Source organism: Oncorhynchus tshawytscha, linkage group LG02 (genome assembly GCF_018296145.1).
Source record: "Oncorhynchus tshawytscha isolate Ot180627B linkage group LG02, Otsh_v2.0, whole genome shotgun sequence".
Lineage (NCBI taxonomy): Eukaryota > Metazoa > Chordata > Actinopteri > Salmoniformes > Salmonidae > Oncorhynchus > Oncorhynchus tshawytscha.
Window position 1 is genome coordinate 17,506,483 of NC_056430.1, and position 27,756 is coordinate 17,534,238.

Below are 27,756 nucleotides of genomic sequence, written 5' to 3' on the forward strand. Positions count from 1 at the left end.
TAGCAAGTTTTAAGTTCCTCGGCATACACATCACAGACAAACTGAATTGGTCCACTCACACAGACAGCATCGTGAGGAAGGCGCAGCAGTGCCTCTTCAACCTCAGGAGGCTGAAGAAATTCGGCTTGTCACCAAAAGCACTCACAAACTTCTACAGATGCACAATCGAGAGCATCCTGGCAGGCTGTATCACCGCCTGGTATGGCAACTGCACCGCCCTCAACCGTAAGGCTCTCCAGAGGGTAGTGAGGTCTGCACAACGCATCACCGGGGGCAAACTACCTGCCCTCCAGGACACCTACACCACCCGATGCTACAGGAAGGCCATAAAGATCATCAAGGACATCAACCACCCGAGCCACTGCCTGTTCACCCCGCTGTCATCCAGAAGGCGAGGTCAGTACAGGTGCATCAAAGCTGGGACCGAGAGACTGAAAAACAGCTTCTATCTCAAGGCCATCAGACTGTTAAACAGCCACCACTAACATTGAGTGGCTACTGCCAACATACTGTCAATGACACTGACTCTACTCCAGCCACTTTAATCATGGGAATTGATGGGAAATGATGTAAATACATCACTAGCCACTTTAAACAATGCTACCTTATATAATGTTACTTACCCTACATTATTCATCTCATATGCATACGTAGATACTGTACTCTATATCATCGACTGCATCCTTATGTAATACATGTATCACTAGCCACTTGGTTTACATACTCATCTCATATGTATATACTGTACTCGATATCATCTACCGTATCTTGCCTATGCTGCTCTGTACCATCACTCATTCATATATCCTTATGTACATATTCTTTATCCCCTTACACTGTGTATAAGACAGTAGTTTAGTTTTTTTTTTTTTGGAATTGTTAGTTAGATTACTTGTTCGTTATTACTGCATTGTCGGAACTAGAAGCACAAGCATTTCGCTACACTCGCATTAACATCTGCTAACCATGTGTATGTGTGACAAATAAAATTTGATTTGATTTGATAATTTACTATAGAAAAGGGGTTAACGGTTAATATAGTTTACAGTATATTATTCCATGCTATAAAATCAAAATGCATAAGAGAAGCATCAATATGGGACAAATACAATGTGATGATACAATTACAATAAAGTTAAGGCTTAAATGCGTTTTTAAAATAACAATGTTAATCATTAATATTTAGACATGAGAACAAACGGATTACAAGATACAAGGAGGTATTTCTGTACATAAAGATATCTACACATATTTCATGTGGACACCCAAAACAGGAATTTACTCTTTTTTATGTATACATTAAAGGGCATATAATATCCTGCAGGACATAGCTGCAAAATAAATGTACAAAATTATCACTCAGTAGAAAATCTCAGTAGACTTGTTTTGAAATTGTTTCTGTAGTTAAACAGATACGATTGGCATCCCTGAAGCATTAGTTTGTTGATTTAATCTTAGAGAAGTTAAGCTAATTGATGGCATCCAACTTGGCTATTTTAATTTCAGTAAATCTAGTACCCAACATCCAATTTGGACAAACCTTCTTCCTACCATTGAGTAAGACATGAGGAATAAAAAATGTAAAGTCGCCCACAAACATCCCATGCCAATCCCACCCCAACAACCAGTATCAGTTCTTTATTTGACAAGTAGTATGAAGCTGTGACAATGTCATTTATTCTGTGAATGTCAGTGAAATGTTAGAGAAATTAGTGATGGAAGTCGCTTGCATTATTTATACAATAAAGTAGTGTGAAAGTAACAGGTTTTGACCACTAGAGGCTGCTGTTCCTGCTATACTTCCACACTCTTATCAATGTTGCTGGTCTCGTATCCATTAAATAGATCACAACATTTCCTTAGCAATTTTGGGTAGAAAACCAATATATTTGGCTTGATGAAAATACATTTTGGTCATCCTCACAATTAAAGCCAGTCCTCCAGGAAAACAAATCAGTTTGTCCTTCTTAATCTGTGTCCAGGAAACAGCTTCTTTGTGTGTTGTTCATTACCTTAAAAAATATATGGATGAGTTACTGTTAGACCATTTCTGGTGAACAATCAAATTATTAGGCTACAGCAGTCCTCATGGTGTCAATGTTATGGTCTTCAAAGTCCCAAACACAAACTGTGTAGTGTTTTGCAATTGGTGTTGGTTGTGTTGAGTTTAATGTTATATGTCACAATACATACAGAGCTGTTTCCTGATAATGTTATTGAAAAACATAAGACTGCCATGCAATTCATTTTATTATTGGGGTTGTCAGAAAAGTCTACATATAAGAATTGCATAAAGATAGACCTCTCAAGAGAGCAGACTCTTGTTGGACTATTCAAGGAGAGTTTGGTTGAAGCATTAGGTTGCTAAGAGAAGGACAAACTGAATTGCTTTCATGGAGGAATTTATTTTCATAAAATATATTGGTTAAGAACCCAAAGTTGCAAAGGAAATGTTGTGACCAATTTAATAAACACAAGAGACCAGCTAAATGGATGTGTGTGGCAGTATAGTAAGAACAGCGGCATCTATTGGTCAAAACATGGTACTTTCACAGTACTTTTGGGTAAATAATGCAACTTCAATTACACATCTCTCTGAGCAGGTAGAGAAAAAACATAACCAGATTCACAAGGTACACATTACATAGTATGGAGAAGCAATACTCCAAGCCACAACTTCATACTACTGTCAAACAAAGAAAAATTATACTGTTTACTGGTTGTTGGGGTGGGATTGACATGGGGTGTTGGGGATCTGTGGGTGGCTTTTTACCATTTTTTTTTTTTTTGTGGGGGGAATTCCTCATGTCTTACTCATTGGTAGGAAGACGTTTGGTTCAAATTGGATGTTGGGTACTATATTTATTGAATATTATCTGAATCCCACAAATTCCAATTGGAGTACAATCAATTAGCTACATTTCGCAGAGATGAGATGATATTTAAATAATAATGTTTCAGGGTCTGTTATTAATTACAGAAACAGTTTCAGAACAATCTCAAATGGTTGGTGTCGAAATCCTCTCGTGCGATTTTTGAGGTGCAACAACACAGTAGATAGTGAGGAGGCAGCACATGTTGCTCTTGACAGAGTTTCACATTTGTAAACCTATGAAAGTCCAGGAGGTATCACATTTTGTAATGTGCCTTGCTATTTCTCTGCCATATTCAACCAGATAGCACACCATATGCATCACTGGCAGACAGGGACAATATATTCTAATTCAAACCGTTAGGGATTACAATTATTTGGTTGCAAACCTGTGCATTCTTGGATTTGGCCTTTTCATCTCTACTTCATAGGTAAAATAGAAGGAAATATGAGGATACCCCTTCCCTCATCAATGTAAGTAAACAAATCTATGTAGCACACAGGAAGAGCTCATGCATGTACTTTACCACAGCATTCCAAATGGTGAAGCGGTTCTTTCGGCAAGTCACGTTGAAATGTTGCATATAATGGAATGTGTGATAGAAGATATTTCGTAAATTTCCATTTTTAAAATGAGTTTGTCTGCTTCATTTAAAATATTGTTAAAAGTCTCTCAGTTACTGGAATGGCTTGAACCAACAAATATGTTCAGAGCATTCGGAAAGTATTTAGAGCCCTTGATTTCCCCCCCATATTTCGTTACATTTCAGCCTTGTTCTAAAATTGATTAAATTGTTTTTTTCCATCAATCTACACACAATACCACATATTGACAAAGTAAAACGTTTAGAAATGTGTGCAAATTTACTAAAATAAAAAATAACTGAAATATGACATTTACATAAGAACTCAAGTCTCTTTACCCAGTACTTTGTTGAAGCACCTTCGGCAGCGATTACAGCCTCATGTCTTCCTGTGTATGACGCTGCAAGCTTGGCAAACCTGTACTTGGGGAGTTTTTCCCATTCTTCTCTGCAGAGCCTCTCAAGTTCTGTCAGGTTGGATGGAAGCGTCACTGCACAGCTATTTTCAGGTCTCTCCAAAGATCAATCGGGTTCAAGTCCGGGCACTGAAGGACATTCAGAGACTTGTCCTGAAGCCAGTCCTGCATTGTCTTGAATGTGTGCTTAGGGTCGTTGTCCTGTTAGAAGGTGAACCTTCGCCCCAGTCTGAGGTCCTGAGCACTCTGGAGCAGATTTTCATCAAGGATCTCTCTGTACTTTGTTCCGTTCATCTTTCCCTTGATCCTGACTAGTCTCCCAATCCATGCTGCGGAAAAACATTCCCAGAGCATGATGCTGCCACCACCATGCTTCACTGTAGGGATGTTGCCAGGTTTCCTCCAGACGTGACGCTTGGCATTCAGGCCAAATAATGAAACCAAGATTTAACTAGAACAGAGAATCTTGTTTCTCATAGTCTGATTCTAACTCTTTAGCGGGCTGTCATGTGCCTTTTACTGAGGAGTGGCTTCTGTCTGGCAACTCTACCATAAAGGCCTGATTGGTGGAGTGCTGCAGAGATGGTTGTCCTTCTGGAAGGTTCTCCCATCTCCACAGAGGAACTCTGGAGCTGTCAGTGACCATCGCGTTCTTGGTCACCTCCCTGATCAAGGCCCTTGTCCTCCGATTGCTCAGTTTGGCCAGCAGCCAGCTCTAGGAAGAGTCTTGGTGGTTCCAAACTCCTTACATTTAACAATGATGGAGGCCACTGTGTTCTTGGACCTTCAATGCTTTAGACATTTTTTGGTACTCTTTCCCAGATCTGTGCCTCAACACAATCCTGTCTCAGAGCTCTACGGACAATTCCTTCAACCTCATGGCTTGGTTTTTGCTTTGACATGCACTGTCAACTGTGGCACCTTATATAGACAGGTGTCTGCTTTTCCAAATCATGTCCAATCAATTGAATTTACCACAGGTGTACTCCAATCAAGTTGTAGAAACATCAAGGATGATCAATAGAAACAGGATGCACCTGAGCTCAATTTCGAATCTCATAGCAGAGAGTCTGAATAATTTTTATTTGTAATACAGTTGCTAAAATTTCTAAAAGCCTTTTTCCGCTTTGTCATTATGGGGTATTGCGTGTAGATTTGATTTAATCCATTTTAGAAAAGGCTGTAACGTAACAAAATGTAGAAAAGGGGAAGGGGTCTGAATCATTTCCGAATGCACTGTATGTCAGTTCCATAATGGACCATTTCATTTCTTCAATACATGGCAGTGCTTATCAATTCAGCAAACCAAAACATTGAAGTTTCTACAAATATCAGCATCAGATTCAAAATATATATTTTAGTGCTCTTCAGGATAGCCTTGAACAGTTTCCTTTTAAATACCATGGACAATAACAAGATGAAAACTACAACAATAACACATATGTATTGACCCTCCAATTGGAAAGTATTTTGTGTGCATTGTTGTCTAAAAGACATACTTAAATGTGATAAAGCTTACTTGAGAACATTTTCTTTTTAAGTAACAAAATGATGCAAACATTGACATTAGGATTGGTACAAAAAATGCTTGAATAAATGATTTAGCTATTCATCTTCTTGGCCTAACTAAAAGGAAGACAAAAGTTCCCAATGCAAATATACTTTTGCAAAGAGTAAAGGGAGAATAACAATATAAAAAAGTGGTAATTTAATGCTTTATAACACCTAGGGTGAATGTTTTTAGCTGCCTGGAGCAATGCTTTTTATTGTCTTAGCATAGGCCAAAAAGGTTTTTACTCTACCATGAGGCCTGAAAGTGCTGTAAAATCATTTTTGGATGTCCCAAACATTCCCCAACCACAAAATACAAAAAATAAATAAAAAGAGTCTGGCATCTTTTGAAAAGGTACAAATACAGTCTGGCACATTTTTGGAACCCGCATAGGGGAAAACAAACAAATAAAAGCCCATATCTAGGATTGATTACACTAAAGTGGAGGGGTGACCTTACAGGGGGTTCCTCTATGAGGGTCAGGGGTAGGGTGTCAAGGTGAATTGCTCAGATGAGGGATATCCGTATGGGGATATTAGGAGACCCTGTCCTCTGTGGAGAGTGATGGCTCACCAGGTGCTCCACCACCGTGTGTTTAGACATGTGCTTCATAAGGTAGGTCTCCTGAAGACAAACAAAGAAGGGTTCAGTCAACACCGAGGCTCAGTAGACAAAGAGGTATACATGCTTCACTAAAGCGACATTGTTGAGTGATGATCTGACAACATTGGCTCACTCTTATTGCCTGAGAATGAGGAAACAAAGAACAGTCAATTGCAAACAGCGTTGCATGGTTTCTCACATCCTGTGAAAACATCAGCTCATGCTGCACTATAGCCTACTCACTGAGGTGTAGGCTCTGCCACACATGCTGCAGCAGTAGGCCTTGGCGTTTTTGATGGCATGCACAGACAAGTGAATCTGCAATGAGGCTGAGTCCGAGTAGGCACGGTAGCAGTTTGGACACTTGTAGGGCTTGTCTTTGTTGTGCTGTCTCTGGTGAGACTGGGGCAGGGAAAGAGACGGACACAGAGATTACCTAATACAATTATTCACAGACCTACAGTACCAGTCAAAAGTTTGGACACAGCGACTCATTCAAGGGTTTTTCTTTATTTTTTTACTATTTTTTACACTGTAGAATAATAGTGAAGACATCAAAACTATGGAATAACACATGAAATCATGTTGTAACCAATAAAGTGTTGAACAAATCAAAATATATTTTAGATTTTAGCTTCTTCAAAGTGCCATAATATGGACTTGGGTCTTTTACCAAATACGGCTATATTCTGCATACCACCCCTACCTTGTCACAACACAACTGATTGGCTCAAACGCATTAAGGAAATAATTCCACAAATGTACTTTTAATAAGGCAATACCTGTTCATTGAAATGCATTCCATGTGACTACCTCACGAAGCTGGTTGAGAGAATGCCAAGAATGTGCAAAGCTGTCATCAAGGCAAAGAATGGCTATCTCAAATATTGTCACACCCTGATCTGTATCACCTGTCTTTGTGCTTGTCTCCACGCCGCACCAGATGTCTCGCATCTCCCCTGATTATCACCTGTGTATTTATACCTGCATTTTCTGTTTTGTCTGTTGACAATTCATGTTGTCCCGTCAGTTTTTCTTAGTCTTCCCAGTTCTGACCTTTCTGCCTGTCCTGACCCTGATCTTGCCCGCCGTCCTGTACCTGCCTGACTCTGATTTGGATTACGACCCTTTGCCTGCCTCGACTTACCTTTTGCCTGCACCTTGAACTAAACTCAGCAAAAAAAGAAACATCCTCTCACTGTCAACTGTGTTTATTTTCAGCAAACTTAACATGTGTAAATATTTGTATGAACATAACAAGATTCAACTGTTCATTGAACAAGCATGGGAAACAGTGTTTAAACCCTTTACAATGAAGATCTGTGAAGTTATTTGGATTTTTACGAATTACCTTTGAAAGACAGGGTCCTGAAAAAGGGATGTTTCTTTGTTTGCTGAGTTTATAATAAGTTCTGAGACTAGAACTATCTGCCTCTTGTGTCTGCATCTGGGTCTTAACCTGAGCCATGATAAATATAAAATAGATTTGGATTTGTTTAACACTTTTTTGGTTACTACATGATTCGATTTGTGTTATTTCATAGTTTTGATGTCTTCACTATTATTCTACAATGTATAAAATAGTAAAAATAAAGAAAAACCCTGGAATGAGTAGTGTATTTGTCTAGACATTCAGGGTGGGGAAACACCTGTCAAACCAGGCCATCATCTGACCCAAATGGAGGAAAATCAATCATGCTGAATATGTAATGTTCAAAATCTAAAACATACTACAGTAAAAATACAATTATTTACAAAAGTTGGCAATAATTTCAGATATAATAGCATGTGTGTGAAATATATGAGGAATGAATAGCATTGTCTTTGACTGTGGATTTGATATGTTATGTGTTCCTCTACTGTAAAACCAATTGTGACAAATGTGACACTTTAGGAGACATTTTATGCCAACCACAGCGGTAAAGAACCCAGCATCAATGCTTCAAAAGTAGAACCTGAGCATGAGTTTAACTGAAAATACCTGCAGATTGGAGAGCTGGGTGAAGGCTTTTTCACAACCTGGATGGGCACATTTATAGGGCCGATCCCCAGTGTGAATTCTGTAAAAGATATAGTGTGTATATATAGTAAATGAGGCAGCAGGCACACATGTCAACATAGTGCAGCAGGCCGGATATTTTATTTTCTCTCTCCCTCTCCCTCTAAGATACTTCACTTCCTTTGTGATATAATCTATAAAGGCAAATAACACTAGGGTAAATAAACGTAGGCCTAGATTCAATCAGATCAAGCCATTAACCGTAGCTGATGATGTGGCGTGTCGGAGGTGTAACTGTGTTGGAGCAGTCAAATCGGTGAGTCCCACTCACGTTTGTTCAGAATGAGAAAGTGTAGGCAATATAGAAATAATGACGTTCCAATTGAAAATCATTAAAGAAAAGAATGGTTTCTATCAGCCTTAGAGGTGTAGATTACAACTCACATTCCTGTGCCATCTTATAATCAAGACTGCATAGGATTTATCTTCATGCGACCCAGTGCATGACAGCTCTAACACAGTTCCGACACCGCCTAAACAACTGCGAGGCGGCAGGGTAGCCTACTGGTTAGAGCGTTGGACTAGTAACTGGAAGGTTGCAAGTTCAAATCCCCGAGCTGACAAGGTACAAATCTGTCGTTCTGCCCCTGAACAGGCAGTTAACCCACTGTTCCTAGGCCGTCATTGAAAATAAGAATTTGTTCTTAACTGACTTGCCTAGTAAAATAAAGGTATAAAAAAAAATTTTTTTAAAAGGTGTCAGGTAGATAGAATCTATCCCTTCAAGCGTTATGATTCTGGGAAAGATACATTATCATCACACTATATGACTTATTTTCCTTTTTGGTGTTCTTGGTAGAGCACCTATAAAGATCTTTAAAGGGTACATGAAAACACTATCAAACTTGTGATCAAATAAGATTTGACCTTGTGTGCTGCTGCAGGTGGGAGAGCTGGCGGAAGCATTTCTCGCAGTAAGAGCAGTGATAAGGTTTGACGCCCAGGTGAATGCGGAGGTGCTGGGCCAGGTAGGATGCGTTGGTGAAAGATTTGGAGCAGTAGGGACACTTGTGCGGCTTGACCTCTGTGTGGGACTTGGAGTGCATCTGCATGTCTGACTTGGAGAAGAAGGTCAGTGGGCACAATTTACACCTGTGCAAACACACACACGAAACACACCGTAAGCAATAAATATGACAGTAAGACATTTGGAGTGAAATCAACATATAGCAGTCTATAAAAGTGTAATGTGTGCTCATGCCTGTAGCATTTGCCCTCTTTGGGGATGATGGTGTGGCAGGATTGGTCGTTGCCTGAAGCGAGGATCGGGTAAGGCACCACCAACAGAGGGCCACCACTGTTCTCTGCTTTTATCTTCTTACGCCCTCGCCCCAGCAGTCCAGCAAGGCCCCCGTTACTTTTGATTGGCTCCATCCCAGGGCCACTGGCCAAGCTGGAGAGGACATGATGAGGCGAGAGGGCTCCGCCTAGCCGGCTCTGGCTGTTGGAGGTGGGTGTGGTCAGAGTGATGGAGGTGTTATGGTTGCCAGTTCGAGAGGAAAGTGCCAGACCTGGCAAGTCAAGAGGTGAAAATGACTTACAAACTAGATTTAACAGAACTGTAATGCAAGACTGAATATATACACTATATATACACAAAAGTATGTGGACACCCCTTCAAATTAGTATATTCGGCTATTTCAGCCACACCAGTTGCTGACAGGTGTATAAAAATCGAGCACACAGCCATGCTATCTCCATGGACAAATATTGGCAGTATGTTGGCCTTACTGAAGAGCTCAGTGACTTTCAATTGGGCACCGTCATAGGATGCCACCTTTCCAACAAGTCAGTTTGTCAAATTTCTGCCCTGCTAGAGCTGCCTCTGTCAACTGTAAGTGCTGTTATTGTGAAGTGGAAACTTCTAACAACAGCTCAACCGCGAAGTGGTAAGCTACACAAGCTCACAGAAGGGAACTGCCGAGTGCTGTGTAGCCTAGTGGTTAGAGCATTGGACTAGTAACCGAATGGTTACAAGTTCAAATCCCCGAGCTGACAAAATCTGTCGTTCTGCCCTTGAACAGGCAGTTAACCCACTGTTCCTAGGCCGTCATTGAAAATAAGAATTTGTTCTTAACTGACTTGCCTAGTAAAATGAAGGTACATTTAAAAAAATTTTTTTTAAAGGTGCTGAAGCGCGTCTCGCGTAGCAATTGTCTGTCCTCGGTTCCAACACTCACTACCGAGTTCCAAACTGCCTGGGAGCTTCATGTAATGGGTTTCCATGGCAGAGCAGCCGCACACAAACCTAAGATCAACAATGCTCAATGCAAAGTGTCGGCTGGAGTGGTGTAAAGCTCGCCGCCATTGGACTCTTGAGCAGTGAAAATGCATTCTCTGGAGTGATGAATCACGCTTCACCATCTGGCAGTCAGATGGACGAATCTGGGTTTGGTGGATGCCTGGAGAACGCTACCTGCCCCAATGCAAAGTGCCAACTGTAAAGTTTGGTGGAGGAGCAATAATGGTCTGGGGCTGTTTTCATGGTTTGAGCTAGGCCCCTTAGTTCCAGTGAAGGGAAAACAACGCGACAGCATACAATGGCCAAGTTAACAAACAGATCACAGACCATTTCGAATCCCACCGTACCTTCTCCGCTGTGCAATCCGGCTTCCGAGTCGGTCACGGGTGCACCTCAGCCACGCTCAAGGTACTAAACAATATCATAACCGCCATCGATAAAAGACAGTACTGTGCAGCCGTCTTCATCGACCTGGCCAAGGCTTTTGACTCTGTCAATCACTGCATTCTTATCGGCAGACTCAACAGCCTTGGTTTCTCAAAAGAATGCCTCGCCTGGTTCACCAACTACTTCTCAGATAGAGTTCAGTGTGTCAAATCGGAGCGCCTGTTGTCCGGACCTCTGGCAGTCTCTATGGGGGTGCCACAGGGTTCAATTCTCGGGCCGACTCTTTTCTCTGTATATATCAATGATGTCGCTCTTGCTGCGGGTGATTCCTTGATCCACCCCTATGCAGACGACACCATTCTGTATACATCTGGCCCTTCTTTGGACACTGTTTACAAACCTCCAAACGAGCTTCAATGCCATACAACACTCCTTCCGTGGCCTCCAACTGCTCTTAAATGCTAGTAAAACTAAATGCATGCTCTTCAACCGATCGCTGCCCTCACCCGCCTGCCCGACAAGAATCACTACTCTGGACGGTTCTGACTTAGGTATTTGTAGTTGTACACATATTCTATGTGTATGTCTAAACTGTAAACTCTCCTTCCAAACTCATATTAAGCATCTCCAATCCAAAATTAAATCTAGAATCGGCTTCCTATTTCGCAACAAAGCCTCCTTCAATCAAGCTGCCAAACAACCTCGTAAAACTGACTATCCTACCAATCCTCGACTTCGGTGATGTCATTTACAAAATAGCCTCCAACACTCTACCCAGCAAACTGGATGCAGTCTATCACAGTGCCATCCGTTTTGTCACCAAAGCTCCATATCAGCCACCACTGCGACCTGTATGCTCTCGCCAAACCCACTGGTTCCAGGTCATCTATAAGTCTTTGTGAGGTAAAGCTCCTCCTTATCTCAGCTCACTGGTTACCATAGCAACACCCACCCGTAGCACACGCTCCAGCAGGTATATCTCACTGGTCATCTCCAAAGCCAACACCCACTTTGGCTGCCTTTTCTTCCAGTTCTCTGCTGCCAATGACTGGAACGAATTGCAAAAATCGCTGAAGTTGGAGACTTCTATCTCCCTCACTAACTTTAAGCATCAGCTATCTGAGCAGCTTACCGATCGCTGCAACTGTACACAGCCCATCTGTAAATAGCCCATCCAATCTACCTACCTCATCCCCATATTGTTTTTTTACACACCAGTATTTCTACTTGCACATCTATCACTCCAGTGTTAATTTGCTAAATTGAAATTACTTCACTACTATGGCCTATTTATTGCCTTACCTCCTTACTCCATTTGCATACACTGTATGTAGATTTGTATATTGTGTTATAGACTGTACTTTTGTTTATTCCATGTGTAACTCTGTGTTGTTGTTTGTTGCACTGCGTTGCTTTATCTTGGCCAGGTTGCAGTTGTAAATGATAACTTGTTCTCAACTGGCCGTCCTGGTTAAATAAAGGTGAAATAAATAAAAAAAACTATGACATACTAGATGATTCTGTGCTTCCAACTTTGTGGCAACAGTTTGGGGAAGGCTCTTTCTTGTTTCAGCATGGCATATTAATGCCCATGATTCTAGAACGTTTGACCAGCAGGTGTCAACATACTTTTTTAATTACGCAGACTTTTTCAGAGAAAATTATTTCTTGACATATTCCCTTTTAGTTAGTCGCTCAACGTAGGAATATTCTTTGTGCCTACTCCTTGGCTGAAGTAGTTTGAAATCACACCGGTAAGCCAAAAGTCATGTCACATTTTGAGAAGCCTGGATTAGTCTACAGGCCAATAGTACAGGATTCTGGAAAAAGGCTGTGGAAGTCAGCCTCTCTTTCCGTGTATGTGCCAGGAGGCACAAATGTCAAAACAATGTCATTACCTGATAGGTGATTCGTTCTAGGGGGTTGGTCAATGATTTGACGCAAATGCCAGTCTTCCCACAATCCTCTTGCTTTTATAGCCGTCTTATCGTCCAGATTCAAATTTACATCACCAAGAATACGTCCTGTTAGAGATGTGCAGAAAATGCACATAATTTACCAGAAATGCTTTTACAGGAAAAATAAAGCCTTGGCTCATAAGACTCAACAACAATTTTCCTTATCTATCCATCCATCAAGGATAAAAAAATATATAAGTATTACAGTAATTACAAGATACAATTTACAAAAAGTGATGGGATGTGTGCCAATCATTTGATGAGACTGAGGAAGATGGGAGGGAGAGTGATCGCATGAAATTCAGTAGAGATGCATTCTGATGTGAACCACCTCTGAGAATGGGTGAATTTCTTGCACATCACTAACTGAGTGAGGGGTGGTGGTCAATGACAATGGAGTCTGGCCTGGTGAGGAGGGTGCGGTCAGCGTACCTGCGACTGAGCTGGAGGCCGTCCGGGTGTGCAGGGCAATGTCTGGCTGGGACGAGCTGTGGACATGGAGACCTTGTTGCATCTGCTGCAGTTTCTGAACTGACATCTGGACTTGCTGCCCACCTCCTGTCTGTGTAGGATTCCCCAGTCGTTGCTGAGGGGAGGGAACTGTGGAAGGCGGCAGGTGGGGTGGTCTGATCTTCTCAGCCATCAGCTGTTCCTTGATCTTGTTGATCAACACAATATTATCCATCTGATAGCAGGTAGACAACACAGAGACAAAAGAACAGTCAGTTAAATCTCAGACATTCTCATTTTGGAAAATACTGACTGTGACCAAAGTTATCCTACTTATGCTTGTCAGTCAATTTTGGGACTATAATTGATGTTTATGACTGCTACGGCCACATAGGCCGTTCACAACCAGAGAAGTTGATTTTTTTGGTTCAGTTCCTCTAACATCTTTGAGTGGGCTTACAATTGTGTTGCTTTGGCTCCCTCCAATGGACTCAAAGGGAAATAACTTGAACAATGTAACCTAAGAACATTTACAATAATTTATGTCCTCTCTTCAGGTGATCTGTAAAAATAGTGTGTACTTTACATGGAAATGTGCATGACAATCAAGCAGGCAAAATACCTCTCATTGCTCATGGGTCTCAATGTTACACTGCCTAGAATAATCATTTAAAATCTTCCAAATATACTGCCCAGTCATCTTCTTCATCCTCTTGTACACTAACAAGCCTGTTGTTGAATGTTAGAGGGTAAAGTCTACAGTTAGTACTCACCTGCCCAGGTATGGTGGGGGGTGGAGGCCAGAAGTAGGGATTATTAAAACGAGGTTCAGCCATTCTATGAAAAACAAACCAAATAAAAAATTATATTCTGCACAAAAAATGAAATGTTTTTATTGTGCAGTGAAAAATTAGGGCAAAGTGCCTTGCTCAAGGGCACCGACAGATTTTTCACTTTTTCGGCTTGGGTATTCAAACCAGCAACCTTTCGGTTATTGGCCCAACGCTCTAACAGCTAGGCTACCTGCCGCTAAGCTTCCTGTCACTAGACTACCTGCCACTAGCCTGCCGCTAGGATACCTGCCGCTAAGCTACCTGCCACTAGACTACCTGCCTCTAGACTACCTGCCACTAGCTTGCAGTTAGGATAACAGCCGCTAGCCTGCCGCTAGGCTACCTGCCGCTAAGCTACCTGCCTCTAGCCTGCCGCTCTACAACAACAGTTTATTCAGCATCATACAATTAACGCAAATGTTTTCAGCATTTATGAGTTCATAAGTTCCAATAGATTTATATAGTTAATACTTGCCATTTAGCCACATGCCAAATACTGAGCTTATGTTTGTAAATGTGTTGTATTCTACCCTCCCGATTTCAAAGTAAATGGAATTACTTTCTAACTTCCTCCCATTCTCTTCCTTCACCATATCCATGACAAAAGTTTGTTTCCACATGCACTGTAGCTAAGTATAAAACTTCCTCCTCACACTGTTCTGAGTCACAACTTTCTAAAGTTGCCCACAGACAGCTGAAAATTTGCAGAGGATTCAATTCAGCAAGAAATGATTCAAAGAAGAGAAAGCTTGTGAGTCACAGGGATCGTCTCCTAGGAATTACCCAGGAGGCCTTTATTCTCCCTCTGTCAGCTCGTCAGCAGGGTCTTGAACCACCACACTGAATGATGGACATCTCCCCGGAGAAAACACAATCACATAACATGATAGGCTATAGCTTGTTAATGAACACTTGAAAGCTGCGATCTGAGAAAGCAGAAATGTTTATAAAAATACAGAGACAGTAAGCAGCTCAGAGCTGAACTACTGCCCATCCTCCTCTATGTCAACCAAACCATGGGGTCATCAGCTAGTCTCATGGGAAACAGGATGAGCACTTTGTCTCTCTCCTCCAAATACATCATGAACAGGACATAAATTATATCTCAAATGATGACAGGTCAGCCAAAGAAATGAGTTTGCTTTATGAAAGCCAGCATATGTGATGGGAGGCCCGAGTCTAGATGGAGTCAGATAGGTTGCATAATATGTTTTTCATACAGTCTTATGAGCTAGTCCAAAAACTATACAGAGGCATTTTGGCAGTTTCCTATAACATCTTGTGATTGAAGATAGAATTGCATAAATAGTTGAGGCGTTTGAAAAAGATATGGTCTTTCGGTAGCCTACAGTGTCTATGAGAATGTTGATATTTTCACAGGGGACAAAATATCCCTCATCCCCGCTTCCTGATGTTCCCTTTAGAGTGTATGTCATTGATTTTCATTCCAATATCTCTAAATGCAAAGGTCCAATTTGGAAGTATTTGGGGGAAAGAGCATTGCTTCTCTTTGTCCCATGGTAGAGCCTGCTGCTCACTCATAGCTGTCTGAGATCTGTGGGGGTCTTTCTTTCCATTGCTTCGTTTTTCAAGCCTTATAATTTTTTCATGACATATTGCGTGATTTGGCACAGACCACCATTCTGATGTCTGACTTAGCAGCGTAGCACAGTCCATTTGCATGAGCCAAAAGAAACAAAACAAATATGTCCAAGCGTATGAACCTAAACCAAGAAAATATTTCCCTAATGATGCCGACGGGTGTCCGTTTCACTTCCTGTAGTTACTCTGAGTCTCCTGGGCTTCAGCTGAATATAAACTTGAGTTGATTATCTCCACCATATGACAGCTCAGTCTTTGATATGCCATGTTTGACGTTGGTGATGACAACCAGCCATCTTCTCCGGCGACAGAGAGTAGTGTCAAACTATATTAAAGTAGAGAGACCTGTGTCCATTTCAAATACACAAAGTGTAGGGCATCCTGCCTGATGGTGACTGTATGGGGATTCTTCTCAGCCATTCTTTTGTAAACCATTGGCTCAATGGACATCCAGCCTACAACAGGCATAACAGCTATATTCAACTATCTGATCAGACTGGAAAAAAAATATGTCTTTGCCATGGCTACCCCTTGAAGACTGTATACTGTTATCATGGTATTACAAACATATTTTGTAACTTGACTTTGTCTAGATCAGTTCCTCTTATGTACAGTATGATGGTTGATCATGTCATTGGACACTAAACTGACTTTGAGGTTATTTCAGGGATAACAGGGACATGGTGCAGAACTGAGCCCTGGATCTAATCCAGATGCAAGTTCTATAAAAAGTAGTCAGTCCCTAGAATGTCCTGTGGACCTACTGTGTATGCAATCTAAAGTTCAAACCAATTGGCATTAGCAAGACAGTAAGATTTCATCCAATTGATTATCTTAACTATTCCAGGTAACTAAACCTGCAGAGAGAATAGGTGATTACGAGTGTTTTACAGATGGTAGGTTGCCAATCTGATGTACTATGTTTCTAATTTATACTCAGCTGGAGTAAAATCCAACAGAGCCCCATACTGTGGGAACCCAGGATCAATGTTGGGAAATTAAACACACTTCACTCCTGTTATTGTCTGAGCCACTTGAAGATATGCCTATCATTAAAGTGTGGAACAACAAAATGTTTAACAACAATGGAGCAAATGTATCCTATGACCTTTTCACATGCAAATATCACTTGATTTATATTATGTATACATAGTGCTTAATTTGCCATTCAAATAGAGCAATATTACTTTTTCTTTTGTTAGAAGTCTCATAACTAATCATACACACCGTTGTTCAAAAAACCTTTTTCCAGGATGCAATGTTGAAACATTTCAATTGTATTGAGGAAGCAATGTCTTCAATTGAAATATTACAATATTTTGCATTTGTGAAATAGCCACGGTGGATCAGTTTATAAGCTATTTGAGTCATAGCAGAAATGGATGCATGCTGAAAACATCTGGTGAGATTGAGAACCGCCGTCTGAAATAAACGTGTCTATAATAAACCCGCAACACTGATGAAATCAATCTGTATGTATCGTTGTGTGACGCAGTAAAACCGCAAATACTCCTGTTTCGCACTCAACATTTTGTCTATTGCTGTCAAGACAGTCAGATGTACTAGGAAAACTATTCGACCACTGTTGCCTATATACACGTATAGGGCTGGTCGTGTTTTTAAGGACATCAAAAATAATAGGCTGCAGGCTATCAATCTTCTGACAATTAGCGGCAAATGAGTAAATAAATCGTATAACATTAGCCCAACATCACATTTGCAGTAATATAATATAAGCTATTATTTGCTCTATAAATTATTTTCTCAAAACAAAGTGATCTATTATTAGGATATAACAAGGGATGACACATCACTTGAGGATGGTCCAGGCTTGTAGACTAAAACAAAAGTTACTTAACTGGTCCTTCATTCTATCCGTAAATCAGCGTTTATTTCCAGATAAAAAAAGACCTTTAGAACCTAAAATGCAAACACATAAAAACATCCAATAAGGTTCATTTTGACTGCAGAGCAACTCCAATCCCCCTAGCTTGTGCCTCGCTCCAATGCCTCTCCCACATTCTCAGACAGTTTTATTAAAACATTTCAGACAAAAGGAAAACAAAAATGGCAGCCTGTCTTATTTTTGTAAGGTCGGGACGCCATATTCTGCAGATCCCACATTTACAGATCCCACAATTAAAAACGAGACTCGATGCATGCAAATTTGTCATCCGTTTATTTGTATTAAGTGTTCGAATGATTGTTTACTTAGATGTACAGGTTTGAATAGCCCGGCTCGAGGAATAAAAAAAAATAAGACACTTCCCACAACAAAGCATGCATTGCAAAATGCAATGCGTTACGGTAACAGTTCGCTATCCAAATCCACAATTTATTCCCGAAATAGCAAGCATAACTGCATTTCATCTGGCGCATTATTTTTGCTACATTCATAATATAACTAGAATGTTGCCATATTCAAAAATGGATTGGTAATACACTAGTATTATTTGTTTTTGTAACTTTTTGACGACTGAAATGGTAGCAATAACTGCTTTCAAAATAGCATTGAGGCAGCCGAACGTTTTTAGAATGCCACGCAGAATATAATCGGGAAACAAATGTATACAAACCTGACACCTCGATTGTAGATTTTATTATATTTGATAAAAGGTTATTTTTGCTTGTCTTCAGTCGGAGTTACTTCAGACCTTCCGGGTCGCCATCTGTTCACTTCTGGGTGCTGCAGGCTAGGAATTGCTTTCACCGAAGCGGTCCGTTTTAAGGAGATTTTCAGAAATAGGCCTACAAATGTACAAATATAGATGTGTTAATTTTGAATACTTGCGCGATATAAACGTGGTTCAGCAGATTATGCGTAATTGTAGTGACATAATTGACAAGCCTTCGGTGTGGCAGGACTGTCTGTACCATAATTTCAAGGCACAGATTTACAGTATGTGATCAGGAGTGGAAAGAAAGAAGCTGCATTTAATGGATACAATTAAACAATTCTCAACAAACAATGCCCATCATGCCCTGAATTATCGCAGATGTATACATTGTCAATTGTACAGGTCCCTCTCTTTGAAGGCACACGTCAGGGGGTTCGCATATCTTATTGGTCTTTGTAACTGGAAAACCAAATCAGTCATTGGAGGTTTCAGGTAGCAAACATCCTTATTGCTTGACGCTCACGAAGTGTTTTTATTTTATTTTTTATCTCTCATCAATAGGCTACTTCTCAAATTTAAAGGATTTTTTGGATAAGGGATGAAAATGGGGGTCTCTGTTATACTGTTCATGTAACCCCTATAGCACAGAGTAGCCTATTTGGTGTTTTACCCTGAAACAGTAATAATTATACCATGATAATGTATTTTTAAACTGTTGAACAGGCCTAAATATATATATATATATATATATATAATATAAGTATTATACCATGATATTACTATTAGTTTCTGTGCTGTAATCACTTTTTCTGGTCAACCATACATTTAGCCATTTTCCATTACTTAAACTCCCTAAAGCTGGTCAACCATACATTTAGCCATTTTCCATTACTTAAACTCCCTAAAGCTGGTCAACCATACATTTAGCCATTTTCCATTACTTAAACTCCCTAAAGCTGGTCAACCATACATTTAGCCATTTTCCATTACTTAAACTCCCTAAAGCTGGTCAACCATACATTTAGCCATTTTCCATTACTTAAACTCCCTAAAGCTGGTCAAGCACAAGATATGGTAGGCTAACTCTTAAAACTATATTTTCCAACTAACAATGGGGGCTACAGACATGTAGGGTAACTTGAATCCTCTGTGCATGCTTCAGTAAGAGATGGCAGCACTGCACTATTAGATAGTCTTATCTGAGTGATGAACTTCTGATACAGACAGTAGCCTACTATCAATGGCAATGTTGCCCAACAACAAGCTGTCATTTCCCAACAGAACACATCCATCTATAAAGGACACCCATGGTGCCAGTTGACACTAGACAAACAGATGCAGAGACACATGAACACACACACAGATACACAGAAATAAAGACCCCCGCATTACAAAAGTTGTCAAACTGGTTTCCCTGTTGTCTGTGCAAACATTGCCACACCCTCTATCTAAAATGCACACATGCCCCCAAACTTACCCAGGCCAGATGAGGAGAGAGTGCCTGAAAACATCCCACGGGGGGAGGGGTGAGGGGAGGTGTACAGGAAGGATGAGAGCTGTTTGGCTCACACCGACGTGCTGTGCTGCTGGAGGCTCTTGTGTGCACAGGTAAGACGCTAAACTCCAACTTCACAACTATTTAACATAAACTCACTCCTTGATTGAAATGGTCTCATTGTCCAACCACCTCTATGCAATGCCGTGGGCTGTAAATTAGATCTGTTCTGTTGTTATCAGGATTTCCAGGAGGGCGGTGGAGGCTTGAGTGTTAGTTTGCATGAAGACTGAAACTGGCAGTGAAGCATAACTCCAACAAGTCAGACATGAGAGAGGAGTGCCAGTCTGTGTACAAGAGTTCTCATGACATTGGCTTGGTGGATGATAATTCTTTAAGTTTGTTATGTTTCTCAGAAGTTGAAAGGCTAACAAAAGACCCCAAAAATCATACACTGATCTAATTTCTCTCTATTGACATTTCAGTGACTAAAAACAGTAACGTGGCTGAGAAGGCCATTGTCCAATATGTACACAAAGAGATATAATGATAAACATCATCTAGATATATTACTATCTTAAAAGTATTGCTTGCATAATACAGCATATCTGCTACAGTATTTCACATGATGGGCCTTGAGTTCGTTTAAGGGCCCAGTGCAGTCAAAATTAAAATTTCCTGTGTTTTGTATCATATTGTAGAACAACAGCTGATGTAACACAATGTAACACTGTAAAAGTGTGAAACAATGGATTAGTATTATTTTCTGATAGCTACTCGTTGTAATCAGCAGGTTTTACATGGGTTGAGTTTTGGCTTGCCTGGTTGCATCACCAGGCAGTATCAGTTTTAATAGACCAATAACAAAGAAAGTTCCAAACCTATGCCAATAAAAGCTCGTTTTCAGTTTTCCTCTACCCTCCCCTCGAAACTACCGTGCAGCCTCCCCCGGACTGCGGCGCAGAAATATTTGCCCACAGAGAGAAGCTCGAGATTGAACTTCATTCATTCTTCATTCATTCTTTCTAGAGCAGTGATCACCAACCGGTCGATCGCGATCCACTGGTGATCTCGAAGGCATTCCTAGTCGATCGCCAAACATTTCTGTAAAAAACCCAACGATAAAGCATTGTGTTCCTATTTCTTTGTATTCGTTTCGGGCTGTTTGCGGTAGGTGCACCCGTTTCAGCTGCGCTGCACGCCGGGTAGACGAACTGTTACCATTTTGAACCGTTTAATGTGTCTGAAGGTATAAAAATGCCTTCCCGGCGAGCCCACAGAGCAAATAAAGTGCACTATAAGGTTACCGATGGCCAATCGCATTGCTCAAAACAAACAATTCAAGAGATTTTTGTTGTAGTAAGAACGCATCGGAGTATGATTCTATTGCATTGACACCAGTGGAGGCTGCTGAGGGGAGGACGGCTCATAATAATGTCTGGAACGTAGGAAATGGAATGGTTTCTTGCATCAAACAACACAACATTTTCAGTCAAGGGGATAAACAGGTTAATGTCAAGCCCTGCATGTTTTTTTTCTCTCTCAAAAGTCTCATGGAATGTACAGGAGGCATACATTGAACACCACACATTGGCTGCTACTGTAGGCTGAAAGATAGAACAGCCTCTGTATGTCCATATTAAAATGTTATGATGTATTTTCTCCATTGTTTTTGAAGGTAGGCCACTCTGGTAGGCCTACTACATTATGATCAAATAGCCACAGTACCCTACATGGCCACTGTTAAAACTGTAAGTTAAATGTTCACAATGTTCAAGTTTGCGCTCAGCAGACCTCAAAATTTGCCCAGTTATAAAAATTTAGAGGGAAAATTGCACCTAGCTAAATTCTTGCTTGAGAAATAGTTTTTTGCTAAAAAAAGGTTTATTTTTGACCATTTTAATGGAAAACTAACTTAAGTACTGAATTGTTACCCAGATATGATTTAATATTGAGATAAAAACAGCTGCAATCTGTCAGGAAGTTAAAGCTTGGTCGCAAATGGTTCTTCCAAATGGACAATGACCCCAAGCATACTTCCAAAGTTGTGGCAAAATGGCTTTAAGGACAACATAGTCAAGGTATTGGAGTGGCCATCACAAAGCCCTGACCTCAATCCCATAGAACATTTGTGGGCAGAACTGAAAAAGTGTGTGGGAGCAAGGCCTACAAACCTGACTCCGTTACATCAGCTCTCAGGAGGAATGAGCCAAAATTTCCCCAAACTTATTGTGGGAAGTGTCGTGTCGTGGAAAAAGGGGGAAAGAGGTATTTATGACTGTCCTAAACCTAATCCCCAGGCCAACGTCATGACAGAAGCTTGTGGAAGGCTACCCAAAACATTTGACCCAAGTGTATGTAAACTTCTGATCCACTGGAAATGTGATGAAATAAATAAAAGTTGAAATAAATAATTCTCTCAACTATTATTCTGACATTTCACATTCTTAAAATAAAGTGGTGATTCTAACTGACCTAAAACAGGGAATTTTTACTAGGATTAAATGTCACGAATTGTGAAAAACTGAGTTTAAACGTATTTGGCTAAGGTGTATGTAATCTTCCGACTTCAACAGTATGTTCCAAGGAGTAATAATCCATTCATAATCCAATAATGGTTTTTAATATAGTCCTCTGTCTGTGTTGTTTTGTTTTAGTCATGGATGGTGTGTTAGAGGGAGCAGCTGTGGTGTGTGTGTGTAAACTGGCCTGCAGTCTTCTCTTCCTTCCCATGGTCACTGCTTCTCTCAGTGCAGTCAGCTTCTGCTGCAACTGCCTGCTGCTCTTCACAGACCTCGTAGTCACAAGTAAGTGTCCATCTCTAACCCTATTTTTGCTGTGTACATCAGAGCTACAACTACCTGTTACTCTTTGCAATAGGAATTTCCAGTTGAACAAAAAGGAGAGCAGACTTGGTGTCAATCAAAAATCAATAGGTCGTTCCATGAATAGAGTACATTTTGTGTCTCTTTGATATTTTATTTTTATTTTTAAATTATACCCCTTTTCTCCGTGGTATCCAATTGTTAGTAGTTACTATCTTGTCTCATCGCTACAACTCCTGTACTGGCTCGGGAGAGATGAAGGTCGAAAGCCATGCGTCCTCTGAAACACAACCCAACCAAGCCGCACTGCTTCTTAACACAGCACGCATCCAACCCGGAAGCCAGGCGCACCAATGTGTCGGAGGAAACACTGTGCACCTGGCGACCTGGTTAGCGTAATATTAAATATTAACAAATACTTTCTAGAATCATCGTTTTGACATGCCCCTCATGTGTTTCTGACTTCTAGAAAGGTTTTAACCCACTTAACCCCAAAATGTCAAAGTTTTCACTATCATTGTAAAGCCCTAGTTATGTTATTGCTTTTACGAAGTAATTTATAAAGATCTTTATTTTTTTCAACCTTTATTTAACTAGGCAAGTCAGTTAAGAACAGATTCTTATTTACAATGACGGCCTACACCGGCCAAACCCAGACGACGCTTTTCCAAATGTGCGCTGCCCTATGGGACTCCCAATCCCGGCCGGTTGTGATACAGCCTGGATGTGAGAACGGATACATTTATGTCCCTCATTCGAACGTCAACTCTTGTTTTAATATGGTGAAGTTGTTCCTTTTAAAAATATAGTTTTTAAAGAAACATTGATCAGATAGTGTTAAAGCAGGTGACCTGGTTCTTTTCTTTTTGGCCATTTTCTGGTGGAAAACTGAGTGGGTTGAGCATAACAGGTCAATCCTGTTATCCATAGATAGATGTAACAGTGTAACTTTAGACTGTCCCCTCGCCCATACCCGGGCGCGAACCAGGGACCCTCTGCACACATCAAGAACAGTCACCCATGAAGCATCATTACCCATCGCTCCACAAAAGCCGCAGCCCTTGCAGAGCAAGGGGAACCACTACTTCAAGGTCTCAGAGCAAGTGATGTCACCGATTGAAACGCTATTTAGCGCGCACCACCGCTAACTAAGGTAGCCGTTTCACTCACCCCCCTTTTGACCTCCTCCTTTTCCACAGCAACCAGGGTCAACAGCATCAATGTAACAGTATAACTTTAGACCGTCCCCTCGCCCATACCCAGGCGTGAACCAGGGACCCTCTGCACACATCAACAACAGTCACCATCGAAGCATCGTGACCCATCGCTCCACAAAAGCTGAGCAAGGGGAACCACTACTTCAAGGTCTCAGAGCAAGTGACGTCACCGATTGAAACGCTAGTTAGCGCGCACCACCGCTAACTAAGCTAGCCGTTTCACATCCGTTACATAGGCTAGAAATATTTTAATAATACATTTTTTTTGTGAAGCTTGCATTCAATTTCCCCACATCTGTTGCACACAACAAGCTTCAATTCTCCCTGTCAAGGGGATTTAAGGCTGATTTAAGATGAAAACCTCTGTTACTTAAATGGCTAAATGGCACCAAGCCGGTATATTACAAGTTGCAACAGGGAACAGAAGCACCCTGCGTACCCAGCACAGAAGCACCCTGCGTACTCAGCACAGAAGCACCCTGCGTACTCAGCACAGAAGCACCCTGCGTACTCAGCACAGAAGCACCCTGCGTACCCAGCACAGAAGCACCCTGCGTACTCAGCACAGAAGCACCCTGCGTACTCAGCGCAGAAGCACCCTGCGTACCCAGCGCAGAAGCACCCTGCGTACCCAGCGCAGAAGCACCCTGCGTACCCAGCGCAGAAGCACCCTGCGTACCCAGCGCAGAAGCACCCTGCGTACCCAGCGCAGAAGCACCCTGCGTACCCAGCACAGAAGCACCCTGCGTACCCAGCACAGAAGCACCCTGCGTACCCAGCACAGAAGCACCCTGCGTACCCAGCACAGAAGCACCCTGCGTACACAGCACAGAAGCACCCTGCGTACCCAGCACAGAAGCACCCTGCGTACACAGCACAGAAGCACCCTGCGTACCCAGCACAGAAGCACCCTGCGTACCCAGCACAGAAGCACCCTGCGTACCCAGCACAGAAGCACCCTGCGTACCCAGCACAGAAGCACCCTGCGTACCCAGCACAGAAGCACCCTGCGTACCCAGCACAGAAGCACCCTGCGTACCCAGCACAGAAGCACCCTGCGTACCCAGCACAGAAGCACCCTGCGTACCCAGCACAGAAGCACCCTGCGTACCCAGCACAGAAGCACCCTGCGTACCGAGCACAGAAGCACCCTGCGTACCCAGCACAGAAGCACCGAGCACTGAAGCACCCTGCGTACCCAGCACAGAAGCACCCTGCGTACCGAGCACAGAAGCGGAGAAAATGCCATTGGAAACAGGCCCTTTGTAGGAAGTCAAAACAAAAGGCAGTGAGTGACCTTGTCAGTTGTTACAGAATCACACAGTGTTCACAGGATGTCATCAATACAATACAACAGTGAATAATCAGTGTCCTCTGTTCTTGTACATCCAGTCTGGTATCAACTACTATCAACAGATATGAGAATAATCCATAAACTTCTGGATGAAGTCTAGTGGCCATCAACCAGCACCTTGAGTGTCACAAACACTGGAAGTCATGTATTACAGAAAGGGCAAATATATTAACATGCTAAACATTCTGTTAATCACTCTAAACTAAATATGAACTTTTGTGATCTTTTTTTTTTTTGTTCACCTTTATTTAACCAGGTAGGCTAGTTGAGAACAAGTTCTCATTTGCAACTGCGACCTGGCCAAGATAAAGCATAGCAGTGTGAACAGACAACACAGAGTTACACATGGAGTAAACAATTAACAAGTCAATAACACAGTATAAAAAAAGGGAGTCTATATACATTGTGTGCAAAAGGCATGAGGAGGTAGGCGAATAATTAAAATTGTGCAGATTAACACTGGAGTGATAAATTATCAGATGGTCATGTGCAGGTAGAGATACTGGTGTGCAAAAGAGCAGAAAAGTAAATAAATAAAAACAGTATGGGGATGAGGTAGGTAAAAATGGGTGGGCTATGTACCGATAGACTATGCAGCTCGATTGGTTAGCTGCTCAGATAGCAGATGTTTGAAGTTGGTGAGGGAGATAAAAGTCTCCAACTTCAGCAATTTTTGCAATTCGTTCCAGTCACAGGCAGCAGAGAACTGGAACGAAAGGCGGCCAAATGAGGTGTTGGCTTTAGGGATGATCAGTGAGATACACCTGCTGGAGCGCGTGCTACAGGTGGGTGTTGCCATCGTGACCAGTGAACTGAGATAAGGCGGAGCTTTACCTAGCATGGACTTGTAGATGACCTTACATTTCCCCATTACACTCCTATAGTGTCATGTGTGACTCAGTTGGTAGAGCATGGTACTTGCAACACCAGGGTCGTGGATTCAATTCCCACAGGGGATCAGTACGAAAAAGTATGAAAATGTATGCACTCACTACTGTAAGTTGCTCTGGATAAGAGTGTCTGCTAAATTACTTCAATGTAAAATATCTATAGGCTATTTCAGTGTCCTAATGCTGCCAGTCCCATCCTCCACATTTCTCCATTTGATTGATTGATCTTTGTTGTCCCTCAGCCTTCCTGGTTGTACTCTGGTTTACAGAGCCCTGGCTACCTCAATTTTCCATGTCCACTGATGTCATCGCCCTGCGCTTCCTGCTCTTCCTCAGCTACATCTACTGGGCAGTGCTGCTGATGACCACACCTCTGGTTGCTGTGGAGACGGCCATGAGGTTGCAGTGGCCCCAAGTCTGTGGTGGCGGAGCAGTGGACGGAGACGTTAACAAACAGAGTAAAAATCCTGCACCTCACGGCGGTGTGACACTGGAGGTAGAGAACTGGCAGAGCAGGGACACAGACACCCAGAGAGGAGGGAGAGAGGACCAGGACCAGGGAAGTTGTCTGTCCCACATCATTGGCTTCTTCTGCTGTCTGCTGGTGTGGGCTGTCTGTGGCATCTGTGGGGGTCAGGGCTGGAGACTGGAGGTGCTGTGGGTGGAGGTCTGCCTGGAGAGGACCAGCTCCCTCACTCTGTGTCTCCCTAGCCTCCCCAACACCGTCCTGCTTGCTCTGGGTGAGCCCAGCTGGGGCCTGGCCACTGTGACCTTGGCTCTCCTGCTGGTGCTGACGGTTGGCTGGGGCTTTCTCAGAAGACACCTGGCCCACACAGAGACGGACCCACACACACCCACAACCACACAGACACACAAGGAGGAACATGGTACTGACATTCAACTGCCCGTTCAAACACTCCCTGCACCACGCAAGGCTATGAAACCTGTGATGTCAGTGGCGTCAGCCCCACGGTTTGTTGACACAGAGACAACATGGTCCAGATGCTCCGTTCACAGTCCATGTTCTGGGAACAACATGCAGCTGTCACTGGGTCACCATGTCCTCTTATCCCTGGAGTTTTTGTCAGCAGACAGACTAGAGGGACACAAAGAGAACAAAGGACTAGGAGACATACCTCTCACTGGTATTGTGGAGGAACACACAGACAGGAACCAGCATGGGCTCGGGCGATTTCCCTGCCTGGGGGTGAATATAATGACAGGGTTAATGTGTCTGCTCACTGTCTGTGTGTTACCTCTAAACCTCAGTGTGAACATCCTACTAATCAGGCACACAGAGACAATGCTGCAGTGGAGTTTGAAGATCTTAATGTAGTTGATAATGTAAATTCAATCATTAAGGAGGTCTGAAAGGCTTGCTCACTTTATCTTCATCCACTAAGCATAATATATCATATTGTTTCTTCTCTATGGGATAGTTGGTAGCTATTTTCAAACAATTTTCTCCCAGCAGGAGGGTCTCGATGAGCTGTTCTTGCCATAATATGGACTTGGTCTTTTACCAAATAGGGCTATCTTCTGTATACCAACCCTACCTTGTCACAACACAACTGATTGGCACAAACACATAAAAAAATTCCACAAATGAACTTTTAACAAGGCACACCTGTTAATTGAAATGCATTCCAGGTGACTACCTCATGAAGCTGGTTGAGAGAATGCCAAGAGCGTGCAAAGCTGTCATCAAGGCAAAGGGTGGCTACTTTGAAGAATCTACAATGTAGAAAATAGTACAAATAAAGAAAAACCCTTGAATGAGTAGGCGTGTCCAAACTTTT

General features: G+C 42.0%; 2 protein-coding genes across 4 annotated transcripts; one reads left to right on the plus strand and one right to left on the minus strand.

The window, feature by feature from the left end:
• Positions 1-4,998: 4,998 nt before the first annotated feature.
• On the minus strand, positions 4,999-19,752 carry LOC112220670 (zinc finger protein 362). 3 transcript variants are annotated; one of them, XM_024382511.2, is made up of 11 exons: positions 19,654-19,752; positions 18,135-18,306; positions 17,418-17,478; positions 13,897-13,960; positions 13,106-13,358; positions 12,614-12,739; positions 9,288-9,597; positions 8,954-9,178; positions 8,009-8,087; positions 6,271-6,429; positions 4,999-6,048 (listed from the first exon to the last, which is right to left on the minus strand). In XM_024382511.2, exons 3-11 carry the CDS (start codon positions 17,426-17,428, stop codon positions 5,932-5,934), a joined length of 1,344 nt encoding a protein of 447 aa, XP_024238279.1. In that variant the 5' UTR covers positions 17,429-17,478; positions 18,135-18,306; positions 19,654-19,752; the 3' UTR covers positions 4,999-5,931. The 3 variants fall into 3 exon arrangements, with proteins under 3 accessions (XP_024238279.1, XP_024238285.1, XP_024238273.1); XM_024382517.2 differs by lacking the exon at positions 17,418-17,478; XM_024382505.2 differs by lacking the exons at positions 18,135-18,306; positions 19,654-19,752 and having other exon boundaries at positions 17,418-17,592.
• Positions 19,679-27,567, plus strand: LOC112220693. Its single transcript, XM_042331422.1, has 3 exons — positions 19,679-19,784; positions 22,329-22,478; positions 26,294-27,567. The coding sequence occupies exon 3, from the start codon at positions 26,319-26,321 to the stop codon at positions 27,291-27,293; it is 975 nt and encodes a 324-aa protein (XP_042187356.1). The 5' UTR covers positions 19,679-19,784; positions 22,329-22,478; positions 26,294-26,318; the 3' UTR covers positions 27,294-27,567.
• The last annotated feature ends 189 nt before the right edge of the window (positions 27,568-27,756 follow it).

Bases quoted from the DNA above. Each gene is read 5' to 3' on its own strand.
- LOC112220670 (XM_024382511.2), bottom strand. The intron at 9,598-12,613 runs GTAATGACATTG...TTGACTTGCCAG, and splicing joins TAGAACGAATCACCTATCAG to GTCTGGCACTTTCCTCTCGA. The intron at 6,430-8,008 runs GTATTTTCAGTT...TCCCTGCCCCAG, and splicing joins CCCAGCTCTCCAATCTGCAG to TCTCACCAGAGACAGCACAA.
- LOC112220693 (XM_042331422.1), top strand. From the start codon at position 26,319: ATGACCACACCTCTGGTTGCTGTGGAGACGGCCATGAGGTTGCAGTGG.